The 20,829-nt window shown below is 55.6% G+C and overlaps 3 protein-coding genes across 8 annotated transcripts in view; 2 read left to right on the top strand and 1 right to left on the bottom strand.

Annotated features, from left to right (window-relative positions):
* The window catches only part of KIF1A (kinesin family member 1A), a 32,577-nt gene extending 25,127 nt beyond the window's left edge, over window positions 1-7,450 (top strand). Inside the window, 12 exon segments of the mRNA XM_085232791.1 lie at window positions 1,872-1,986; window positions 2,277-2,410; window positions 2,546-2,607; window positions 2,728-2,873; window positions 3,139-3,351; window positions 3,472-3,549; window positions 3,782-3,906; window positions 4,021-4,167; window positions 4,319-4,511; window positions 4,585-4,681; window positions 4,684-4,702; window positions 5,238-7,450. Coding sequence (XP_085088917.1) covers window positions 1,872-1,986; window positions 2,277-2,410; window positions 2,546-2,607; window positions 2,728-2,873; window positions 3,139-3,351; window positions 3,472-3,549; window positions 3,782-3,906; window positions 4,021-4,167; window positions 4,319-4,511; window positions 4,585-4,681; window positions 4,684-4,702; window positions 5,238-5,280 — 1,372 coding nt within the window. The 3' untranslated portion in view covers window positions 5,281-7,450.
* Window positions 7,451-7,755: 305 nt separating this feature from the next.
* ILKAP (ILK associated serine/threonine phosphatase) lies at window positions 7,756-16,373 on the top strand. Its single transcript, XM_085232792.1, has 12 exons — window positions 7,756-7,907; window positions 8,124-8,189; window positions 8,377-8,433; window positions 9,033-9,152; window positions 9,996-10,122; window positions 11,118-11,224; window positions 11,693-11,786; window positions 13,048-13,135; window positions 13,421-13,542; window positions 14,438-14,557; window positions 15,760-15,841; window positions 16,107-16,373. Exons 1-12 carry the CDS (start codon window positions 7,862-7,864, stop codon window positions 16,245-16,247), a joined length of 1,170 nt encoding a protein of 389 aa, XP_085088918.1. The 5' UTR covers window positions 7,756-7,861; the 3' UTR covers window positions 16,248-16,373.
* Window positions 16,374-16,812: 439 nt separating this feature from the next.
* KLHL30 (kelch like family member 30) lies at window positions 16,813-20,608 on the bottom strand. 6 transcript variants are annotated; one of them, XM_085232754.1, is made up of 8 exons: window positions 20,474-20,608; window positions 19,664-20,030; window positions 19,003-19,588; window positions 18,685-18,771; window positions 18,437-18,592; window positions 18,174-18,362; window positions 17,859-18,004; window positions 16,813-17,650 (listed from the first exon to the last, which is right to left on the bottom strand). In XM_085232754.1, the coding sequence occupies exons 2-8, from the start codon at window positions 19,946-19,948 to the stop codon at window positions 17,402-17,404; spliced, it is 1,698 nt and encodes a 565-aa protein (XP_085088880.1). In that variant the 5' UTR covers window positions 19,949-20,030; window positions 20,474-20,608; the 3' UTR covers window positions 16,813-17,401. The 6 variants fall into 6 exon arrangements, with proteins under 6 accessions (XP_085088880.1, XP_085088882.1, XP_010714823.1 ...); XM_085232756.1 differs by having other exon boundaries at window positions 19,664-19,987; window positions 20,474-20,581; XM_010716521.4 differs by having other exon boundaries at window positions 19,003-20,030.
* Window positions 20,609-20,829: the final 221 nt, after the last annotated feature.

Raw genomic sequence — 20,829 nt, 5'->3', positions numbered from 1 at the left:
TCTGCCAAGACCCAGTGGAGCTCTGGGTTCCCTGCAGCAGCTGGAGGCTGATCCTGCTCAGGACAACTGAGGACATCTGTCTGTCTGTCTGGCAGCATCCCACACCAGTGGGGCGCTTGGGGATCTCTTCATTGCCTTAACGCAGGCAATTTTCAGGCCCCGGGAGTGCAGAAGCTGCTCTGAGATCATTGGAGGGGTCCTGCAGTCAGGGTAGAGTTAAGAGAGGAACGTGTGGGGCTGCAGAGGGCTTGCTGCAACATCCATAAAGCGATTAAACCTTGGGGTGCTCTCCCTGAACAATCCTTTGACCCTGATTTGGGGGCCAGAGGAATGTGAGCAGTGATGCATAGTTTAATGGCACAAGAAGCAACCACTGTGGAGCGAGGAACAGCCACCACGCCTGGTGAGGAATTCCCTTTGGGCACAGCTCCATCCGCAGTGTGGGTACTGAGATGGGCTCTGATGGTTGTTGGGCTCCACTGGGCTCTCCCCGGCCCCCGGAGCAGCCCCAGGGCAGACCCTTGTGCCATCCTGCTCCTCCTGGCACCCCAGTTGGCCCCATCCTGGGCAGTGGTTGCCACAGGGCACGCGATGGCCCCGTCCAGATGATGCTTTCTGATGTTTCGTTTTTCTGTGTGTGTACGTGTGTGTGTTTGTCCTGGGTTGCCTTCCACTTATAGCATTTCATTCGGAAATGACACTAGGTATTTTGCGTGCATATGCTCGGAATGGTCCCTCCTGCTTCTCTCTCTTTCTCCTTTGCCTCGTTCCTTCGCTTTTTGCTCTTCTCCCCCCTCTCCCTTACTCTCCTCTTCTCTTATATCCTCCCTTGGGAGCTCTTTCTTCTCAAGCGCTCTGTGTCTGAAAAGTGATCCTTTGCTTTGACTCTGTCTCTCGTGGTATTCACATAGGCAACACCTCTGAGAGAGTGACTCGCTGCTCTCCAGCATGGTGCCCCAGGCAGGGGCAATGGCCATGCACCCATGGGTGCAGCCAAAGCCCTCCGTGCTGGGAGCCTGCTCCACTCTTGGCCCCAGTGCAGCTCAGTTCTGGCTGCCTGGGGGTGCTCACAAAGGGGCCGGGGTGGCCTTGGGAGTGTTGTGAGTGTGGGTGCCCTGGCAATGGGGAGGTAATGCTGGGGTCCCCAGAGCTGCCTCCTGCTTCCCCCTTCTCATTACTGTACTGTCCAGACCCCAAAGTGCAGCCACTGCTCTGCTATGCGCCGTCCTTTATGGGGTCCCACCAGTGCTCACCCCCCAGCTCCTGCCTGGACTCACCAGTGCACAGTGCAGAGATGGAAAGCACAGAATGAGGCAGCGGGCAGGGACAGAGGGAAGTGGCCAAGGAACAGGAGGGACTGTCCCACAGCATCCAAATCCTGGGCCCTATCTCCTGGTGGGGACTTTGCTGGTGGGGTCTGTCCCTCCATGCTGAGCATCCTCTCTCCTTCCTACTCTGGCTGTCATCACTCGAATGGTGACAGCTGCTCCCAGAGTGCTGATGGGTGGCAGGGTGCTGGCCTGGGTGTGCTGGAGGTGGCAGTTCGCCTTGAGCTCTGGGGACATGCTCCCTCCTCTGTCCTTTTGTCCCCCATTCCCTGCCTTGCCTTGCACTCGGCTGAGCCCCCCTGCTCCCAAACCCCTGCGCACAATTCAAGGGCACCCGTCTCCCTCCCGCTGCACCCATTCTGCCTTGGCTTTGCCTTGAGCCTGCATCCCCCAGAGTGGCTGCCCCCAAATGTCCCATGCATGCCCATGTATCCCTGCAGGCCTGCTGCAGCGCTGCAGAGGGAGGGAGGAAGGGAAGTGTCTCCCTGCTGTCTGGCTGGATTTCAGGGAGATTGTTTCACCGGCTCTGCTCTGTCTTGGCAGGACTTTCTACCAGTTTGAGACAGCGTGGGACAGCTCTATGCACAATTCACTGCTGCTCAATCGTGTCACCCCATACCGGGAGAAAATCTACATCACCCTCTCCGCCTACATCGAGGCAAGGACCCATCTCTGTGACATTACAACACAAATGGCTGTTCCCTCACCATTGTGGTTTTCCCAGTGGAGTGTAGCCATCGGGGGTGTTCCTCTGGCAGCTCCCCACTTGCAAGCACAGCCCAGGAGGACACTGGGATGCTGCCCTTGCTCGTTAATGGGGAAAGGCAGGGGCTTTTCCAGCCCTTCCTGCCTTCCATGGGCTGCACGGCAAAGGGGTGCTGCCTGTATAACCCATGCACCCCCTTGACACAACGCCTCTGCTCTCCTCTCTTCCCCACCCTGCTGCAGATGGAGAACTGCACCCAGCCTGCTGTCATCACCAAAGATTTCTGCATGGTTTTCTATTCCCGAGATGCCAAGCTCCCCGCCTCCCGCTCCATCCGCAACCTCTTTGGCAGCGGCAGCCTACGGGCCTCAGAGAGGTACCAACGTCTTCCTGGTTTTGGGAGGGAGGAGAGGGGACAAGCAATGCTTCCAGCACCCAGTGCTGCCCTGGAATGTGGGGAAAACCTCAGAGCCTGGGAACAGAATCAGGTGACATCCCCCTTTGCTTACAGCAACCGCGTGACTGGTGTCTATGAGCTGAGCCTGTGCCGTGTGGCGGATGCTGGCAGTCCAGGTGGGTGCCATGCGGGTTCACCGCAGGGTTGTGGTGTGTGTGATTCTATGAGTGCCTGAGCCGTGCTCCTATCCTTTGAGCCATGTGTCTGTCCTCTGAGCCACATGTTTGACTCCAAAGGCATGCAGAGGCGGCGCCGGCGCGTACTGGACACCTCCGTAGCCTATGTGCGGGGAGAAGAGAACCTGGCTGGCTGGCGGCCCCGCAGCGACAGCCTCATTCTCGACCATCAGTGGGAGCTGGAGAAGCTCAGCCTCCTGCAAGAAGTAAGATGTTGGGCTGGGAAGAGCTTCTCGGGGCTGAAATTCCACACTTTGCAACAGAGGGTGCCAAAACACACCCAGGATTCTCAGCCCTCCTGGCTTTGTGCCGTGGGGCTCTGTTCCTACTGCACTGATGCTAGCCAGGTGCCTGCAGACTCAAAGCCAATACGCAGCTGGGTTAATGGGGGGTGGGAAGCGTGTGCCCCAAAAAATGCCTCCAAGCTGGGCAGGGGGAAGTCTGGTGCTGAGCAGAGATGCTCTCACCCAGGTGGAGAAAACCAGGCACTACCTGCTGCTGCGTGAGAAGCTGGAGACAACCCAGCGGCTGGGCCTGGAGACCCTGTCCCCGTGCTCCAGCGAGGACTCCGAGTCCCGAAGCACCTCCTGCGTCTCCTCCCCACTCTCGGCTGATGGGGCCCCAGAAGGACGGACCTCTCCTCCCGAAACCCCCAGTGAGAGGCAGAAGGAGCTGGCCGTGAAGGTACCATCCTGGAGCCGAAGAGGTTCCCAGGGGGGCGGGCATGGTGGTAGCGACGCGGTGGGAAAGGCGGTGGGGGTGGAAGAAGGAACCTCCTACACCATCATCCTCATCTGCCCGCAGTGCCTGCGCCTGCTCACGCACACCTTCAACCGCGAGTACAGCCACAGCCATGTCTGCATCAGCGCCAGCGAGAGCAAGGTACCGGGGCTGTGACAGAAACTTGGGGTCTGCAGGGCTGGTGATGGCTGGGAGGGACGCGTGGGGACTGGGGCTCGCAGGGCAGGGGTGGGTCTGCGGGTGGCCCTGCTGCCACCCTCTGCTCGCCTGGCTGCTCCCAGAGCACCCATATGCACGTTCCTCTCCCTGCCCCGGCCAGAGCTGTGCCCGGCTTCGGGCAGAGACTCCAGTCCACACCTCCGCTCCTCCACAGCTGTCTGAAATGTCTGTGACCCTGATGAGAGACCCCTCCATGTCGGCTCTCGGGGTCACCACCCTCACCCCCTCCTCAACCTGCCCGTCGCTGGTGGAAGGACGCTACAACACCATGGAAGTCAGGTATGAAGGTTGAGTCCCCAGTGTTCACCGAGCAGGATGGCAGTACTGCTCTGGCATGGTCCCACCTGATGGTTGCTCTGCATCCTCCTCCAACGCTATCCTTTCTCCTCCCAGAACCCCACAGGTCTCCTCCAGGGTGGAGAGTCCTGACCTGGAGCCTGTTGTGGAAGGAGAGCAGAAGAAGTCCCCGTCCCGCTGGCCTGAGGATGAGAAGGAGCCTCAGCGGCAGCTGGTGCCTGACATTCAGGAGATCCGAGTCAGGTAGGAGCCAACAGAGAGGCCAGGAGGGGACGCCTAAAGGGACGGAGGGGGCAACCAGTGGCTTGGGGGTGAAAGGTGACAGTGCTCTACTGCAGCCACCTCCTTGCAGCCCATGTCCCAGCCTGATCCAGCCCTCTCTGTCTTTCTGCAGCCCCATCGTCTCCAAAAAGGGCTACCTGCACTTCCTGGAGCCCCACACCAATGGGTGGGTGAAGCGTTTTGTGGTGGTCAGGCGCCCATATGTCTACATCTACAACTCAGACAAGGACTCAGTGGAGAGGGCCATACTCAACCTCTCCAAGGCCCAAGTGGAGTACAGTGAGGACCAGCAGGCCATGCTGAAGGTGGGTGCCAGCCTCACATGGGGAGCCTCAACACCCTGGGGCAAGGTGCTGACCCCAAGCTCTCCCCTAGCAGACCCCCAACACGTTTGCGGTGTGTACGGAGCACCGGGGCATCCTGCTGCAGGCAAGCAGTGACAAGGACATGCACGACTGGCTCTATGCCTTCAACCCCTCCTGGCCGGGTCCATAAGGTACGGAGTGGGTGACAGAAGGAGCACGCTTTGGTGAATGAGCTGTAGGAAGGGGTGGGGAGGTCACCAGCAGCTGAGTGCTGTCCCTGGGCTGCAAGCTGCTGTCCTTTCTCACCAGACACGCGGAGTGCCTGCTGAGCCAGGCTGGGATGGAAAGGGCTCTAAGCTGACAGAGTTTGGGACATGTTAATTACGATTTCAGCTCCGCCACTTTATAGCTGTAAAGAGTTACTCCTCCTCACTTAACCAAGGGCCATGTTGTGGCTGGTACAGAGACGAGCTCAAAGCAGCACCCATATGCAGCAACTGAGCCTTTGCTTTTCTTGAGAACATGTCAAGAAGTTCTTGACATCCTCTCAAATTGCAGAAGGGGAATAGGAACCAATGCAGAGATTTGTGAGCCCTAGCAAAGGAGCACCGTTAACCCCATGCCTCACTGGTTCCAGCTGGATTCAAGAACCAGCCTGCACCCAAGATACCCCAGATCTCCATTTCCTCATCTCTGACTTCTTTTGTCTCTTGGTTTCCAATTCAGGTCCAAGCTGTCCAGAAGGAGAACAGCCCAGATGAGAATCTAACCTGAAAACCACCCTCCACATCATCCGTCTGCCAACAGGATCAAGATAGCAGATTCTGTCTCAAGAGTCCCCATGTTAACATCCGATCTCTCACACCATCTGCTGCCCCAGCTGCCTGCTCCATGGAAGGATCCGTCTCGATCTACACCTTCACGGGGGAAACTCATTTCTGTTCGTAGCTGCAAACGCCTGGTCCCACCTGGGCAGGATCTCTTGTGTGCATGTGATCTTCTGCCCGTCCCCCCATGGGTGGCCTTCATGTCACACAACCTGTAACGCTCCTGAAAGGTTCCTTTCGGAGAGGAGAGAGCAAGGAGGGTAGATCCGGTTAAAAGCTGGTCTTTGATCTACAGAGGTAGCAGTGTCGTAAAGCTCAGAGATGAGAAATCAGGAGGAATTGCTTCCACGTGAAGGGAAAGTGGTAGTTTAGGTATGGGGATTTCCTAATTTATTGTTTCTACAAAAGATGGCAGGGCAAAATCAGGTGTCAGTAGTTTAAGATTATATTTATAAAGTATTTATTTCTATTTACATCACAAAAACCCATACACTGGGTTCCGGCCCCCGAACAATGCCTCCCCTGAGCCGGGGAGAGGCTTGGCAGCGGGCTGGTGCCAAGGCCACCACAGCCCCTCTCTCAGAGACACCTTTCTGGGAGAAGGGACCAAACACGGCGACTGCAGTGCGCTCGCCCTCTCTCCCCATCCTTCCCTCAACCTTCTGCTTTGCCCCCCCAGCACTTAAACTACTTTTCCCAGAAGCAGTGACCAGACCAGGCACCACGTCTTCCCAAGCGAGGCAATTCCTCCCTGCCCCATCTACCTCTGGTGGGGACGCACGCTGTTTTGGGCGGCCAGGGCACCCACATGCACATGGACGAGCCAACCGCCCGAGCCCCGTGGGATGGTTGTGCCTCACTGAGAGCAAGTGTATTTGGGCTCCTTTTTCTGTCCGGTGCCTGAAATGCAGCTCATGTTGGCTGTTCCCATGCTGCCCCCAGGGCCTCCTACCAAACAGCTGCGGAGGTCAGCATCGCCATGGGGGGGAGAGCATTGAGGCTGGGCAGGCTGTTCCCAAAGCTGGCTGACAAAGTTCCCCAGGAGCCGGGGTTCGGAGCAGCCATCCCAGCCCCACCGCTCCTCGTCCCCCAAAGCTCTGCTGTCCCCTCCTGCAGGAAGAACAGGGCTGAGGCAGGCGATCGGGCAGTGCAGAGACCAGCGTCAGGGTGGGGATGGTGGGGAGCAGAGAGGCCGGGGCTTCTTACTTTCATAGCTGGCGTTTTCGTACCCCACACCCCCGTTCCAGAAGTGCAATCCCACCTTCCTCCCCTCGCCTCCATAGATAACTCAGTCTATGGCTGCAGCACAGCCGTGCTGGCGGGGCTCCCCACAGCCTCCTCCTCCCCAACAAATCCCGCACCCATCGCTCACGTCCCTCCTCTCGTCTGTTCGTTGGTCGTTTTGCCGAGCGTGGGTGCTTCACTTCAGGGCTTCCCGAGGGTGGCCCATGCAGCTCCGGGCAGGAAGGCGGGCGCCTTCCCCCGCACATCCCCAGGCCCTGCCGGGCTTCGCTTCGCTGTCACGCATTCACAGCCAACCTTAATTTGCACAGCACGGCCACATCTCGGCCCCACCACCGCACATCCCTACGTTGTCCCCTGTGTTGTCGGTGCGGTGCTGGGCAGAGGCCGTCCCTCCACCCCGTTTGCTCCTTTGTAAACCCGCAGGGACGCGGAGGACGGGGGTGGCCGGGCGCACGGCTCCCCGTTCGGCTGTTTCCCTCGTTGGTAGGATCCCAGTTTGGCCCAACTCCTGCCTGGGGGCGAGAGGCTCCTGCGGGGTGAAGGCAGCTCCCGGCAGAGGCCTTCCGACAGGGCCGGGCCCGGTGTCTGCCAGCAACCAGACACCGCTCTGGCGGCCATGCAGGGCTGCGGGCCCGGCTCCGAGGCGTGCCTGAGGCCAGCCAACCTGCAGAGCACGCCGTGGGGCCGGGCTCGAGGCCCGCAGCTCGAGGCCCGTTTCAGCCCCGCATCCTCTCGGCCCCACGCGGGACCGCAGCCGTTCCCACCCCGCTCCCGTGCCCCCTCCTCCCCGTGTTGGAGCTTCGGGCCCCGGCCGCCTGCCCGCGCGCCAGGCTTGTTCGGTTCTGAAATAAATGTGGCATTGACGCAGCCGCCTCGAGCCGTGCTTTGCTGGGGGTGCGGGGAGCACTGGGCCGGCGGGGCGGTGGGGGCGGTGGGGGCTGTGGGTTCCCTCGCGGAGCCGCCAGAGGGCGCTTCCTCATCCCCCCCCAAAAGCCGGGCACGCGGCTGGCGCCCTGCCGCCCCGTTGGCCAGAGCGGTATTGATTGGCAGCGCCGTTCCGCTTAGCGATTGGTGAACGCACGGCCGCGTCACCGCCCCCCGGCGGCGCGTCGATAAGCGCCGGAGCACTTCCGCCGCCGCCGCGCCGCTCTCGCGCCGGCTTCCGGCCTTCCCGCAGCCTCCCATTGGCCGTCAGGCAGCGACGCCCCGCCCCGCGGGCCTGATTGGCAGGGGCGGGGCGCGGTGGCGGGGCGGGCGGCGTCGGGCCGGGCGCGGTGGATGGACCTGTTCGGGGACCTGCCCGAGCCCGGCGGCTCGGCCCAGGGTGAGGGGGCAGGGGGAGCCCGGCAGGGGGCTGCGGGGACGCTCCGGGCTGCGGGTGGCCGGCGGGGCCTTTCCGGCGGCGGGAGGCCGGAGCGTTCGGCGGCGCGGCCTGGAGGCCGCCTCGTCGCGGGGCTGTGAGGGGAGGCCCTGGGGGTTCGGCTGCCGCCCCTCCGCGCCGAGGCCGCCGCTCGTGCCGAGCCTCTCCGGTGTCTTGCAGGGAAGGAGGCCCAGGGGCAGCTTCGGCTCTTCGACGACCTCCCGCCGGCCGGCAGCGCCGACACAGGTAAGGCCCCGCTGTGCCCCGCTTCGTTCCGCGTCGGCGTGCCTCCAGGCTGCGGAGACCTCCGAGCGGAGGTTGAAATGCGGCCGCCTTTGGTTGCGTAACTCGTGCCCGTTCTGAGGGGCGTGCGGAGCTTTGTTCCCCTACCACGATGAAGGTGCTCGCTTTTTGCCTTTCTGTTGTGCTCCAGGAAAAGGAAGCTCTTTGCTCTTCGATGATCTCCCACCGGCCAGCAGCAGTGATGCAGGTAAGCGGCTCCGTTGGCTCTGCTGGCCTTGCCTTTCCAGCCTCTTCAGAACCGATCTGTTGGTAGGCAGGGCTCTGCGTGCAGCCGGATGGTTGCCAGCTCCTGAGAGGAGGCCGTATTGTATGGGAATGGGAAAAGGTTCTGATGCCACAGTAGCTATTTTTAATTGACAGCTTTAGTTTAGTTTGTGACCTGTGTTCTGAGGTCCATAATGAATACACTGTGCTTCTTCACAGTAACGATGTGTGCTTCCTCATGTTCATTAACAAATGTTAATGAAAACCAAGCAAGGCTCTGATCTGGAATGTTAACTGTCTGAACATTCAACTGCAATAAAGGCCAGGAGCTAGGAAATGATTTGTGGCCTGGGAAGAATCAGATGCCCTGTAGCCGTACCTGGCTGTGCTGTGGCTGAGGGAGGGCTGTAGGATTCGAGGTAACCACATCTGTGTGTGCTGGGTTAGATAATGACGTCGGCTGCCTGTCACTTAATGCTGTGTGAGCATGAGAGTGCTTCAGTGCAGGAGGACTTACTGCGGAAGTCCTGCAAATAAAACCAAGCTGGAAGTCCTCAGCTGCCTGTTTTTATTCTCTTTCAGCCTCCAGCACTCCTGAGCAGGTCTCAGCAGGGAGCCATGCAAAAGGGGAGAAGAGGAAGTCCTTGGAGGAGGAAGAGAAGAATGGCAGGGAAGAACTTGTGGAAAAGAAAGTTTGTAAAGGTTTTCAGACAATTTGAAAACAAATGTACTCAATTTATACTTTTGACATTTTGCTGAGGACGTCCAGACTAAAGCTGAGCCTTGGTTCTTCAGTCTGTTGGCATTTGCAACCTCTTGTGGGGAGCAGACTGTATGGAAGGAGCCCCTCAAACTCTCTGGCACTCTGCCTCCCTCACATGGGCCTCCTTACCAGTCTGCTGAAGTGGCAGGAGCTGGGCAGTGTGAGTGCCTTGGCATCTGCAGAGTAAGGGGTTGTGCTGCCAGCAGGGGAATTGGGTGTGAAGCCTCTGGAAGGCTTGACCTGCACCAGTTTCTTTTGCCAGATCCACAAATCTCTCTTGAGTGGCTGCTGAGAAAGCCAGAGAGAGAGAGAGAGAGAGAGAGGCTTATTTGTGTTGACATATAATACATTTGACTTCAGTGCAAGTTCCCATGTGTTATGTTCAGGTTTGGGAAACCAGATGTGTTCAGTGAAAAGGAAATTACATATTCTGGAAACAGCGGAGTTTGCTTTCCTGCTCTCACCCATTCTTTAAAGCTACGCTTTGTTTAATCTTGTTTCAGTTGTGCCATTCATTCTCACCTCACCTTCTGATAAGGGCCCTCTGCGATGCCCAGAATTACTGTTTGTGGACAGCTGTCCCCCAAAACAGTGCAGGGTGCTTTTGTAGCTGCTGACCTCATGTTACAAAATACACTATGCTCAGCAGAAGGTGCCAGATAGGCTGTTGCAAAGCATGGGCCATACTTTGCTGCGTGTTTGTGAAAGTTGAAAAGTGACCATAGATGTGAGCTGAGGCAGTGAGGGAGTTTGATTGGCGTGTGTCTGTTTGTCTCCTTTAGGGTCAGTGGGCATTGTTGGATTGAAGGGCTACGTGGCAGAGAGGAAAGGTGAAAGAGAAGACATGCAGGATGCACACGTCATCTTAAATGATATCACTGAGGAGTGCCAGCCTCTGCCCTCCCAAGTGTAAGTGAGCCCTGACCGCCAAAGCCAGGGGATAAAGCTGTGGATGGCAGCCAGGTGTGGAGGTGAAGAAGCTCCTGCTTGCCTCACCAAAGCCTGTGGTGTGTGATGGTTTTTGCTTTAAGCAGCTGCTGCTCTTGCTTACAGGCTGCTTCGTGATGTGTCTTTTGGGCTTGTTATTGGGAAATCTGGGCCTAACCCTGTTCCTGAGCATATCACAGAACTAGATTTTATATAAATACCTTCCAGTGGAACTCAGTGAATTTAGTCACTGACCTCACAAAACTGTGAGGGCCTGATAACTCTGGATATTGAGTTTCTATTACCCTCATTGAAGCAGGGATGTTTCGAGACACTGATTTTAATTAAAAGCAATAAGTCCTTGCCTTGGGGTTATTAAAGAGTGTGAAATCCTTATCTGTGGCAACAGAGTGCTTGAAGAGGAGAGAACAAATGTTAGAACTCTCTCACCTGAAGAGCTTAATTATCTTGGGAAATAAAATATAAATGTGCATATATGTGTATGTTTATGTTTAAAGGAGTGCTCTCAAGTGTTGTCCTGATGCTGTGTTTAGCTCCTGAACTCATGTTCTGAGAGCTTTGTTTGATGAAGGATCCAAGCTTCCTGTCTGTAGTGCAATTGCAGCAAACTTAGGCCATGCGAAGAAGCGTAGGATTGCTCAGACTGATGTTTGCGTAGTGCTGCAGAGTTGCAGCACCTGACAGGTGAAGTGTTTAGCTGCTTTTATGCCCAGTTGTAGTCTATAAACTACATTATACTTCTCACTTTCTGCAGAGAAGGCAGTTACAAGGAAGTATTCAGTGCTTATGCATGTAAACCATTAAAATCCTTGACTGTGTGAGCTTTGGAACTTGTTACCTCTGCTTGTGCCTCAGAGTGCAGCATTTCTTACGCTGGCTGAGGAGGGGCAGGGTGTTGTGGAACAAATGTATTCAGTCCTGCCTTCTGGCTAACAGCCCTTCTTGTTCCCTCCCAGCACACGTGTCTCATACTTCGCTGTTTTTGATGGCCACGGGGGAGTACGAGCCTCAAAGTTTGCAGCACAGAATCTGCACCTCAACCTGATCAAGAAATTTCCAAAAGGTGAGAGAGAGGAGTGAGGGCCGTAGGACAATTGTCACCTTTTGTGCTGTGAAGTTGTGGCTGCTGCTTAAGGGAATGGATTTGTTGGTGTGTAGTTGTGCAGTTTCCGTTCCTTATTCCAAATGGGCTTGTGTGCACAGAGACCATGCTGCCTCTTGGGGAAGGGAGTTGGAAGCCTTTTTTGGAATGAACGTGCAAGCAGCCAGTATTGAACTACTAACCAAGCCTGAGATGTTCTATTGCCAAGCTTGGCTTTATGAAAAAGGGAAAAGTAAAAAAATAACCTCACTGGAGGAGAGGGGGTTTGCCCTAAGTTCTATACACATGTTATCAGGCAGACTTTGGTAGCGTGAGCCTGGGATGTTTCTCAGCTGCTTTGTGCAGGATCTGCCCAATGTGCTGCCATCTGTTCTGCATGATGGGTTGGATATGTTTTAGCAGGAGCTTAGTTGCTGTTTTCTCTGGCAGGTGAGGTGGTCAGTGTGGAGAAAACCGTGAAGAGATGCCTTTTGGACACCTTCAAACATACAGATGAAGAGTTTTTAAAGCAGGCATCCAGTCAGTAAGTGTAAATGCTTCCTGTGAGGAAGCCTTGAGCTGTGTCTTGGTGAAATACCAAGTACAGCTGTGTGCCAGGCTGTGCCTGCCTGCTTGAGCTCAGTTACAGCATGTTCTAGTCTTACCCTGCAGCGAGCAGCCTGCCAGGACCTTTTGGGCTAAAATACCTGCTAATGGCAAAGAAAGGAGCCAAAACATAACCAAGAATCCACTCTGCACCTACCAGAGCATCCTGCTTGCCTTCTCTTTGAAGACTTAATGTGTTGCTGAAGTGATGCATCCCATACTGTGTGAGCTAGGATCTCTTGCTGGGTTGTTTTTTTTTTTTTTCCCCGGCTCTAATTTTTTAAACAAAACTGAAGAACACAGGTACTTTGTGGGCAAAATGCCAGCCTATCTCTCTGCTGGGTTTTGACTGTAAATGCTCTTGTCTTGTTCTGTCTCTGCTAGACTGACACACCAGCTGTGGTTTATGAGTAAGTAGGGTACAGATTTGTAAGAAAATGATTGTATTTCAAACACAGCCCTTTACACTTCTTGTCTGTTTCTTAATGACACTTCTGACACAGCTGGAGAGACTGCTCCATCTGAGATATCCTGCAAATTTTAAGTAAATTAAAAATTGGCTGTTTCTTAAGAGACAGTAGGAAGAAGTTTCCTTGATTCTGTTACAAAGCATCACTCCCAAAGCAGTCTGTTTGGTCAGAAACATGACAAAGCTACTGCAAAGAATTCCTATATAGCAACAGCTGTATTGATGGTGACATGCATATTTTCAGCTGCACCTTCAAAATCAGGAAAAAATGGCCAAAGTATGTCTAGAAATCAGTCTCTCAAACCTAATTTCAGTAAAGAATGGCGTTCAAGCTGGGCTTCATTATGGGAAAGACTCAAGTGGCAGCTGTAATCTAAGAACCACATCTCAGCTTACCTAGAGCTCCAGGGATGCAAGCTTAACTACAGCAAGTAAAATACCAGGAGTGTGACCAAGCAATTGGTGTTACTGGTGAGGTGAAGGTGAGGACTGAAGTGGACAGGAAGAGTATGGTCAGAAAAGGAAGGGAAAGAAAGGCAAAAGGATGGTAACTCAGTTCCAGCCCTGCTGATTCTGGTTTTTGTTTTTGGTTCTTTCGTTAGCTGTCTGCAGATGTAATTTACTGCGGGCTTGCTGGCTGCTGAATGTCACTGTATGAGAGTCCCCAGAGACACTGTCAGCAACTTCTCAACAGTTTTCCTCCTTGGTAATCTCACTGTTGTTTCCTCAGAAAGCCTGCGTGGAAGGATGGCTCCACAGCTACGTGTGTCCTGGCTGTTGACAATATTCTCTACATCGCCAACCTTGGCGACAGCCGGGTAAGCAGAACAGAGATGCCCACTGTTGGCGTCTTGGTTCCTCTGCAAGCTTGCTAGCTCTGCAGGGTGAGTTGTTTGTATTATTTGCAGGCAAGTGCTGTGGGGAAATACTGTAGTCTTTCTGTACTCCATGCCAGAGATCACAGTTACCTTTCAATGTTTAAGCTAGCTTTTCTTTTATATATTGTATTTATATAGAAAGACTCGAGTGCAAACTTACAGCTCTCTCAAGAAGCTCTTGCTACAGTTTTGGTGTTTACTCACGAGGTTCTTTTGTCAGCACAGGCTATTCTGTGTCGTTACAATGAAGAGAGCCAGAAGCATGCAGCCTTAAGCCTCAGCAAGGAGCACAACCCCACCCAATATGAGGAACGTATGCGGATACAGAAAGCGGGGGGAAATGTCAGGTAAGTCCTGAAGGTGGTAAGTGAGCAAACCTAAATGCTGGCTCAACTCTGGATGTAGAGTTTCTGGAGCTTTGCATGCCTGCTAGTGAGAGCCTAGAGGTAATTTCACTGCCTATGAATGATCCCTCAGATATCTGAGGAGTCAGTGGCCTTATTCAGTTGGCTGATGGGTGCTGGTTTCCCATGGACTTAAAATGGTGACAGCGTTGTGCTGCAAAGATAAGAACTTATCCGTGCCTGAAAGCCTGACAGCATAACATCAGCATAGACATGCTTAAACATGAGCTGTAGAATTTGACTTGACTGTTAAGCTGCACTTGCTGCACACTGTGGCACTGAGCAGAGTTCACTTACTACTTGCAGCACCGGCTCTCCCTCCTTACCTGGCACGAGGGAGAGTATTTGAGAGGGCACAGTGTCTGCCCTCATGGCTGTGCTTCTTGTTCCTCTAAGTGCTAGCAGCTGAACCAATGTGCAGGGCTAATTGTCCTGAATGGCAGAGCACAGGAGGGACTGCCTGTTGCTGTTCTGGTCTTCTGTTGAAACACAGTGCGCCAGATACCGTTCTTAAACAAGCCTGTAAATTTGGTCCTCTGCCTCCAGGAGTTGTGGCATAACTCTTGCTTCCCTGGCTTGCTAGGCTGAGCAGGACTTGATTTAGGGCGGAGAGAGAGAAAACAGCCTTGAATTCTCCTGACTTCATTTCTTCCTTCCCCTCTCCATTTGTTTGTGTGAAAGACTAGGAAGCATGCGGAATAGGATAAAGGCTTGAAAGACAAGATTTGCACTTACTGGAGAAATGAGTTTGGTTTTGTACGAGGCAGCTGAATGGCTAGTGGAGAAGAGCAAGACGTGTGTACGCAGAGGAGACTCGGCATTTTTTCTCCTTGTGCAGGGATGGAAGAGTGCTGGGAGTGCTGGAGGTTTCCCGCTCCATTGGGGACGGCCAGTACAAGCGCTGTGGTGTGATCTCCGTGCCAGATATCAAACGCTGCCAGCTCACACACAATGACAGGTAAATCGTGCCTGCTCACGAGGAGGCTGCTGTGTCCTGGCTCTCTGCTCAGCAGCAATGCAAGCTGCTGCCAGAGCTAAGGCACCCAGAATTAAAGGATGCTCTTGCTGCTGATGTCCCTCTGCTCCTGTTCCTTACCAGTGCAGTGGGGCAATGCTGCTGTCTCACTGCCAAGACACTGAAGGCTCCTGTTGGAGAAACCAGCCTCACTGTGGCGATAACACACACAGGCCTTTCCTTTCTTTGTGCTCTAAGCTTTGCACCTGTCTTCAAGCAGATGGTTAAGGCTTGAATCCTTGGATCCCCGTGCTGGCCAAGCGGTGTTCCTAGAAGCTGTGGTGCCCAAATACACCATTGCATTCAGCTCTGATTTTTGAAGATTTGAGATAATTTTCCAGCAAATGATTGATGATAAATTCCATTCAGGTCGGTACAGCCCTGAATGCTGTCAGAGGCAAGTTGGTGACCCCATGCTCCTGCTTCTGGTGGGATTAGAATTCCATAGCAAGCAATCTACTGAAATATTTTAAGAGACATTCTGAGCATCAGGTTCTGAAACTGCCTTCAAAGATGTGCACTGCTGTGGTGGAGGGGCTGTAGTTTTCTGTTTGGTGACTGTGTCTGGGGCTCCTGGTTAGTGCAAACTCCTGTGCAGGAGATGGAGTGTGCAGCAAGCTGTTTCTTTCTTCCCACTGGGAGCCGAGGGATAGATAGCTCGCCTCCCCTGGGGTTTTGCATCCCTTGTGTTTACACCAGGAGCAAAGCATTGTAAAGGGCTGCACTTAAAATATTAAGCTGTGTTGCTCTATTTCCTTGCACTTGGCTTCTTAGCAGGGCAAATGTGAATGAAAGGATCTGGGAGCTGTTCCTAGAGAAATGGTGCAGCTTCCCAGCAAGGCATGGGGACATATTATATGGCCTTGCTTAAGTGTGTGTGTCAATCAGCTTTCCAGGATGTCCTGATGCAGATCTGACATGGCTCATCTAACTGTTAGCTTGTACTCTGAACTGCTTCAGCCCCCTGAGTGGTTGAAGCTGAGGAGCCTCCTGGTGCCTCTGCGGGGTCTTCAGATGAGCTTTTTTGCATTTTTGTGATTGAAACATGGATACTCATTTAAAGAAAAAAGAAAAAAAAAGTGCAGAGGGATTTGGCTTTAGCTGAGGAGTCAAAGCTTCGTTCTCATAACCTGTCTGACTTCCAGGTTCATCCTGATAGCATGTGACGGCCTCTTTAAAGTCTTTACTCCAGAAGAAGCTGTGAACTTCATTGTGTCCTGCCTGGAGGTAAGGAGAGGGCGTCTTGGGGGCTGGGTTTCTTATGCATTCATTTGTCAGTGCAGGAGCTGTGAAATCATATGTGACTTGCTCCCTCCAGACTAATTAGCTGAACAATGAGCAGGTGGTACAGAAATGTACTTCTGCCAGAGGCTGCTCTCTATTGCTGCTTGTCCTTATTTAGTTTGCTTCCCTGTGCTCAGAAATAACCACGTGCCTGCACTGCTGTGCTTTGCTGGGAGCGACCTGTGTTGTCTTTCTCTTATCCCAATAGGATAAGAACATCCAGAAGAGAGAAGGGAAGCAAGAAGCAGATGCCAGATACGAAGCTGCCTGTAACAGACTGGCCAACAAGGCAGTGCAGCGAGGGTCGGCGGACAACGTGACGGTCATGGTGGTCCGGATAGAGCACTGAGAGATGAGGAGCAGCAGCGAGGTTCCCATCTGATGTAAAGATGGGACAAGTCGGTGTGGGTGTGTGCGTGGAGGGGGAGGGCCCTGCTGCATGCTCCTCAGTGTAAATAAAGGTTTTTTTCTAATAGTTTTAGTTCCCTTGGCTAGCAGTGTTTTCTAAGCAGTTACTACAGTGGATCAGCTTGTTGGGGGAGTTTTGTGTCCTGTTAACCCTCACCCCCTTGGATGTCCTGACAAACCAAATAAATCCATTTGGTAGAGGTGCTGGTGAAAGGAGGCATCTTTGTGCACAAACTGCCACCTGTTCAAATGCTGCAGCATTGATGTTTGTTTCCTCAAGCTTTATATGATGCCTAGGAGGAGCTCCAAGCAGCCGGAGCTCAGTGGGAGCTCTTCTTGGGCTGTGTTTGCTGCCTTCTGGTGCTGGGAAGGAAATCCTTTGGTTCTGGAGCGTGAAGTGTTCCAAAGGGCCCTGGGAGAGCAGCAGAGGTCGTGCTCCCAACCCTGTATGTGGCCCTGAGCAACACAGGGATCCCCCACCCCGACACACAGGCAGGCCACAGAGCTCCTTGTTGCACACGTTTAATGAGTCAAACATCAGAATAGCACTATGGAACAACTTGATCAAACAATACCAGCATCCCAAGAGCAGAGTGCTGGAGGCTGTATTGAAAAAGTGTGAGAAAGTGTGGCTTCATGCTCTACCCGACCTGGGGCTGTGGGCATCAGAGCTAGGAAAGGCTGACAAAGTGCCAGCTGTGTCACCATTGTGGGACCGTGTCCTTGGGGTGCTGGGTCGTGTGCATGCTGCATTGTTGTGCAAGGGGAAGCTGACACTGAGCAGCTTCAGCACTGGGGAGGTTTGCCCTGCTTATTCTGGCACTCTAGATCCCAGAGCCACAGGGAAAGGGGGCTGGTGGGAGAGCAAGCAGCTTTGAAATACCCCAAAAGCTTTGGGCTTTCAGAGGGTAAAAAAAGCATTCTTGTTTTTTTTTTTTTTGTTTTTTTTTTTTAAATTAAAAAAAAAAGCTGAGGTGTTGGTGCCTGTGGTAGGATTAGGGAGATGGGGTGGCAGTGGGATGTGAGGTGAGAGGGAACCCAAGCAGCTCCCTGTCTGGCTGGGGTTGAGCCTGCCAGCACTGTCAGGCTCTGCTGTCACCCCTGGTCCCCTGGGAAAGCCTCAGTCCACTTGGAGGTGTCCATGAAGATGGAGGAGGAGCTGTGGAAGAGCCAGAGGCAAGGCAGCGATCCCTCCCGCACCCAGCGGTCCTTGGCACAGTCGTACACCTCCATCTCCACCCGGTAATCCCCATCCATGCCCTTCCAGTGGCCACCGGTGACGAAGAGCCGATCTCCAAGTGGCACCATCCCGCCGTTCTCATGCAGCGTGTGCAGGAGCTGCACCTGCACCAGGTGAAGGGCAAGTGTTGGGGTCCCACTGCCCATCAGAGCGTTAGCAGCATCCATGCTTTGGGCTCACACAGTGCGCTGTGGGGATGGGGTGCTTGGGGGAATGTGCAAGGGTTTCATGCTGGTGGCACTGGGAAAGCGAGGGTGATCTCTGCTTAAAGTCATAACTGTGCAGATGCTGTGCTCCTGGAGCATGCGCTACCTTCTGCCAGATGTTGGCCTCTGGGTCGTAGACGTGGACCTTCTTGGTGTTGTCCCCGATGAGGTAGATGAGGCCGTGCAGCGTGGCGCAGCGCGGGGCCGAGAGGTACTTGGGGATGAATGGGGACGTGATCACGCTCCATGCATCTGCAAAGGGCAGCCGTCAGTGGGCGGGCAGGGAGCAGCCCCGGGTATTCAGGAAGGGTTAGAAGGAGATAGATTGGCACCCACGCTGCCCACCCGAGGCAGTGCCACAGCCCAGGGGTTTGCTATAGAGTGCCACTGGGGATGGCACTGGGGTTTGGTGGGCGCTCACCTCGCACAGGGTTGTAGCACTGCAGGGTGAGCGCGTTGTACTTGACGGCGCAGGAGCCCACCAGGTACAGCTTGCCCAGGCAGCCGGCGGCGGCGAAGTTGCTGACATATTTGAGGGCTGGGCTGATGGCTGCCCAGCTCTGGTTGTAGGGGTCGTAGCGCTCCACCTCCACCACCTCCACCATCGTCCCTGCAGGGCAGTCGCACGCTGCAGCCCTCAGTGTCGTGCCACAACCACCCACCTGCTCCCCAGCATCACCTTACCCCCAAGGACGTAGATCTCGCCGTTGAGGACGGCGCTGGTGTGGTTGGTCCGTGCTCGCAGCATGGAGGTGATGGCTGCCCAGACACCATCCTTGGGACAGAAGCGCCAGGCCTGCGTTGTTGACCACGTGTCATTACGGGACCCCCGCGAACCACCTACAGGAACAGGTCAGGACCCAAAGTCAGCTTCTGCTCAGATAGAGGTCCCCAGTCCCTGGGATGATGCTGACCCCCAGCCCGGCCCCTACCAGTGACGTAGACGTCATTGTTCAGCGCCACCAGAGAGAAGCCCCACTTGTTGTAGTCAGGGAAGTCGGGCAGAGCCATCCACCTCCCTGCAAGGCAGCAGAGCCACGCTGTCACCCTGTGCGTGGGCTAGGGACATCCCACCTGCACCATCAGGGGTGGGGAAAGCAGCTCAAGGTGACACCTTTCCGCCAGCCCTATTTCATTCTTCCTTCACCTGGTGTCCCTACGGTGCCAGCTGGTTAGGGAGCTGCTTTTCTCCATCTCATCCCATGTGGGAAGAGCTGGGAGATGATGATCACACCGTGGTGGGCACTTACGTGTTTTGGGGTTGTAGAAGGCGAAGTTCCTGGGGGCTGCGGGCGTTTCCAGCCCCCCCTCCTCGTCCTCGCTCTCCTCCAGCACGCGCCCACCCACCACCACCAGCACCTCCTCCAGTTTCTGTGGTGGGGCTGCCTTTGGCGGTGTGGGAACAGTGCCAGTGGCACCGAGCATGGCACGGGAGCGGGCCACCAGGGCCTGGCTGGCAGCTGAGTCACGGACAAGGGGTTCGGCGGCGAGCAGGTTCTGCAGGTAGTGGTCAGGCAGCGAGACCAGGCGGGCGAGCTCCAGCAGCTCAGGCAGGAACTGGGCCCTCTGCCCCGGGTCGTAGCGCACCCAGCGCAGCACGGCTTCGGCCACGCTCTGCTCCTCCTGCACCTGCAGCTGCTCGTTGGAGAGGTAGACGGCCAACCTCTCCTTGGAGAGCTGGAGGAACTCCTCCTGCTGAGAAACAGCCTCAAAGTTCTCCTGCAAGAAGGACCAGGCCTTGGAGGACACCTCAGAGCAGCCGTGGCTCTCGCCAAACTCACAGATCCCCAGGCAGTTGGTGGCGTCCATCTGCTGCCGCAGGTAGCGGCTGCACACCTGCTGGATGGTGGGGAAGTGCAGCTGGCTGGAGGTGCGCATCAGCCCCTCCACGTTGCCCTGGTTGATGGTCACCTTCCCCGTGTAGGCGAAATCCAGCAGCGTCTCCAGCGCGCCGGGGTCCACCTCCTTCAGCTCCACACGTGCCGCGATGCTCTCGGCGAAGTCCCCGGAGAACATGGCGTGGAAGTAGTGGCTGCAGAGCGCCAGCACGCCGCGGTGGCAGGGGAACTCCCGTCCGCCCGCCAGCAGTGTCACGTCCGACAGCTTGGGGTGGGTGCGCAGCCGCTGCAGCCCCTCCAGCACGCCCTGCGCGTGCGACGGCAGGCAGAAGTCAAAGTCGTCCACGTTGCGCACCATGGTGCCGGGTTTGGTGGCTGGGGCGGCCGCAGGTTCCCTCTGCGGGAAGGAGCCCGGGCTGAGCGTGGCGAGGCTGTCCCTGCTGGGAGGTGGTAATGACGGGCCCTTCCTTGCATCGCCCGTGTGATGTACGGCACCAGCTGGGGCTGAGGAAGGGATTTCAAGATCCCCGCCACCCCCCTGCCCTCACTGTCCGGCGGCTGCGCCTTCCCCACCCTGAGCCGTAGGGCTGAGCTGCCCTCCTGGAGCTTCCACGTATTTCTGGGGGGGGTTGCGGTGATCCAGGAGGTGGTTTTAGGACCGGGGTCACATTCAGCCCCCGAAACTTGGATCATTCACCCTGACACACCAAGGTGGTGCACGTGGAGGTGACCCCCCCCCTTGGCACAGCTCAGCCTGAGCATCCCATGTGGGGTGGTGTGGATGTGTGGGTTCCCACAGGGAAGAGTCAAACATCCCCCCACCCCCCCACACGTGGTGTTCAGCCCTCGGCCCTGCTGAGCCCCACTCCCGCCCCACTCCTACCTGGGCTGTACCCCGCTCAGAGCGCGCCGTGTCCCATGCAGCGGGGAGGGCAGTGGCGGGGCTCGGGAGGGACACGCGGGGTGGTGGCGGGGGCTGAGCTGGGGGGGTATTTTTAGCCGGGGCGGGGACAGTGCTCTTAAAGGCACCGCTGGAGCAGAGCTGCGAGCTGCCACCATGGGGCACCCAAGGGTGCAGAGGGGGAAATCACCCCCCCAGGTTACTGAGAGCACCGTGCTGCTGCGAGTGCCCAGGAGGGGCAAGAAAGACCCCTGTGCGGTTCAAGCACGTCGCTGCTACCCATTCCCCTGCCTGGGGCTGGCTGTTAAATATAGGCTCGTATCTCGGCCCCGAGGTGG

Source organism: Meleagris gallopavo, chromosome 11 (assembly GCF_905368555.1).
Source record: "Meleagris gallopavo chromosome 11, MGAL_WU_HG_1.1, whole genome shotgun sequence".
Classification (NCBI taxonomy): domain Eukaryota; kingdom Metazoa; phylum Chordata; class Aves; order Galliformes; family Phasianidae; genus Meleagris; species Meleagris gallopavo.
Note: the sequence above shows the minus strand (reverse complement) of the source record. Positions and strands in the feature narration are given on the sequence as shown.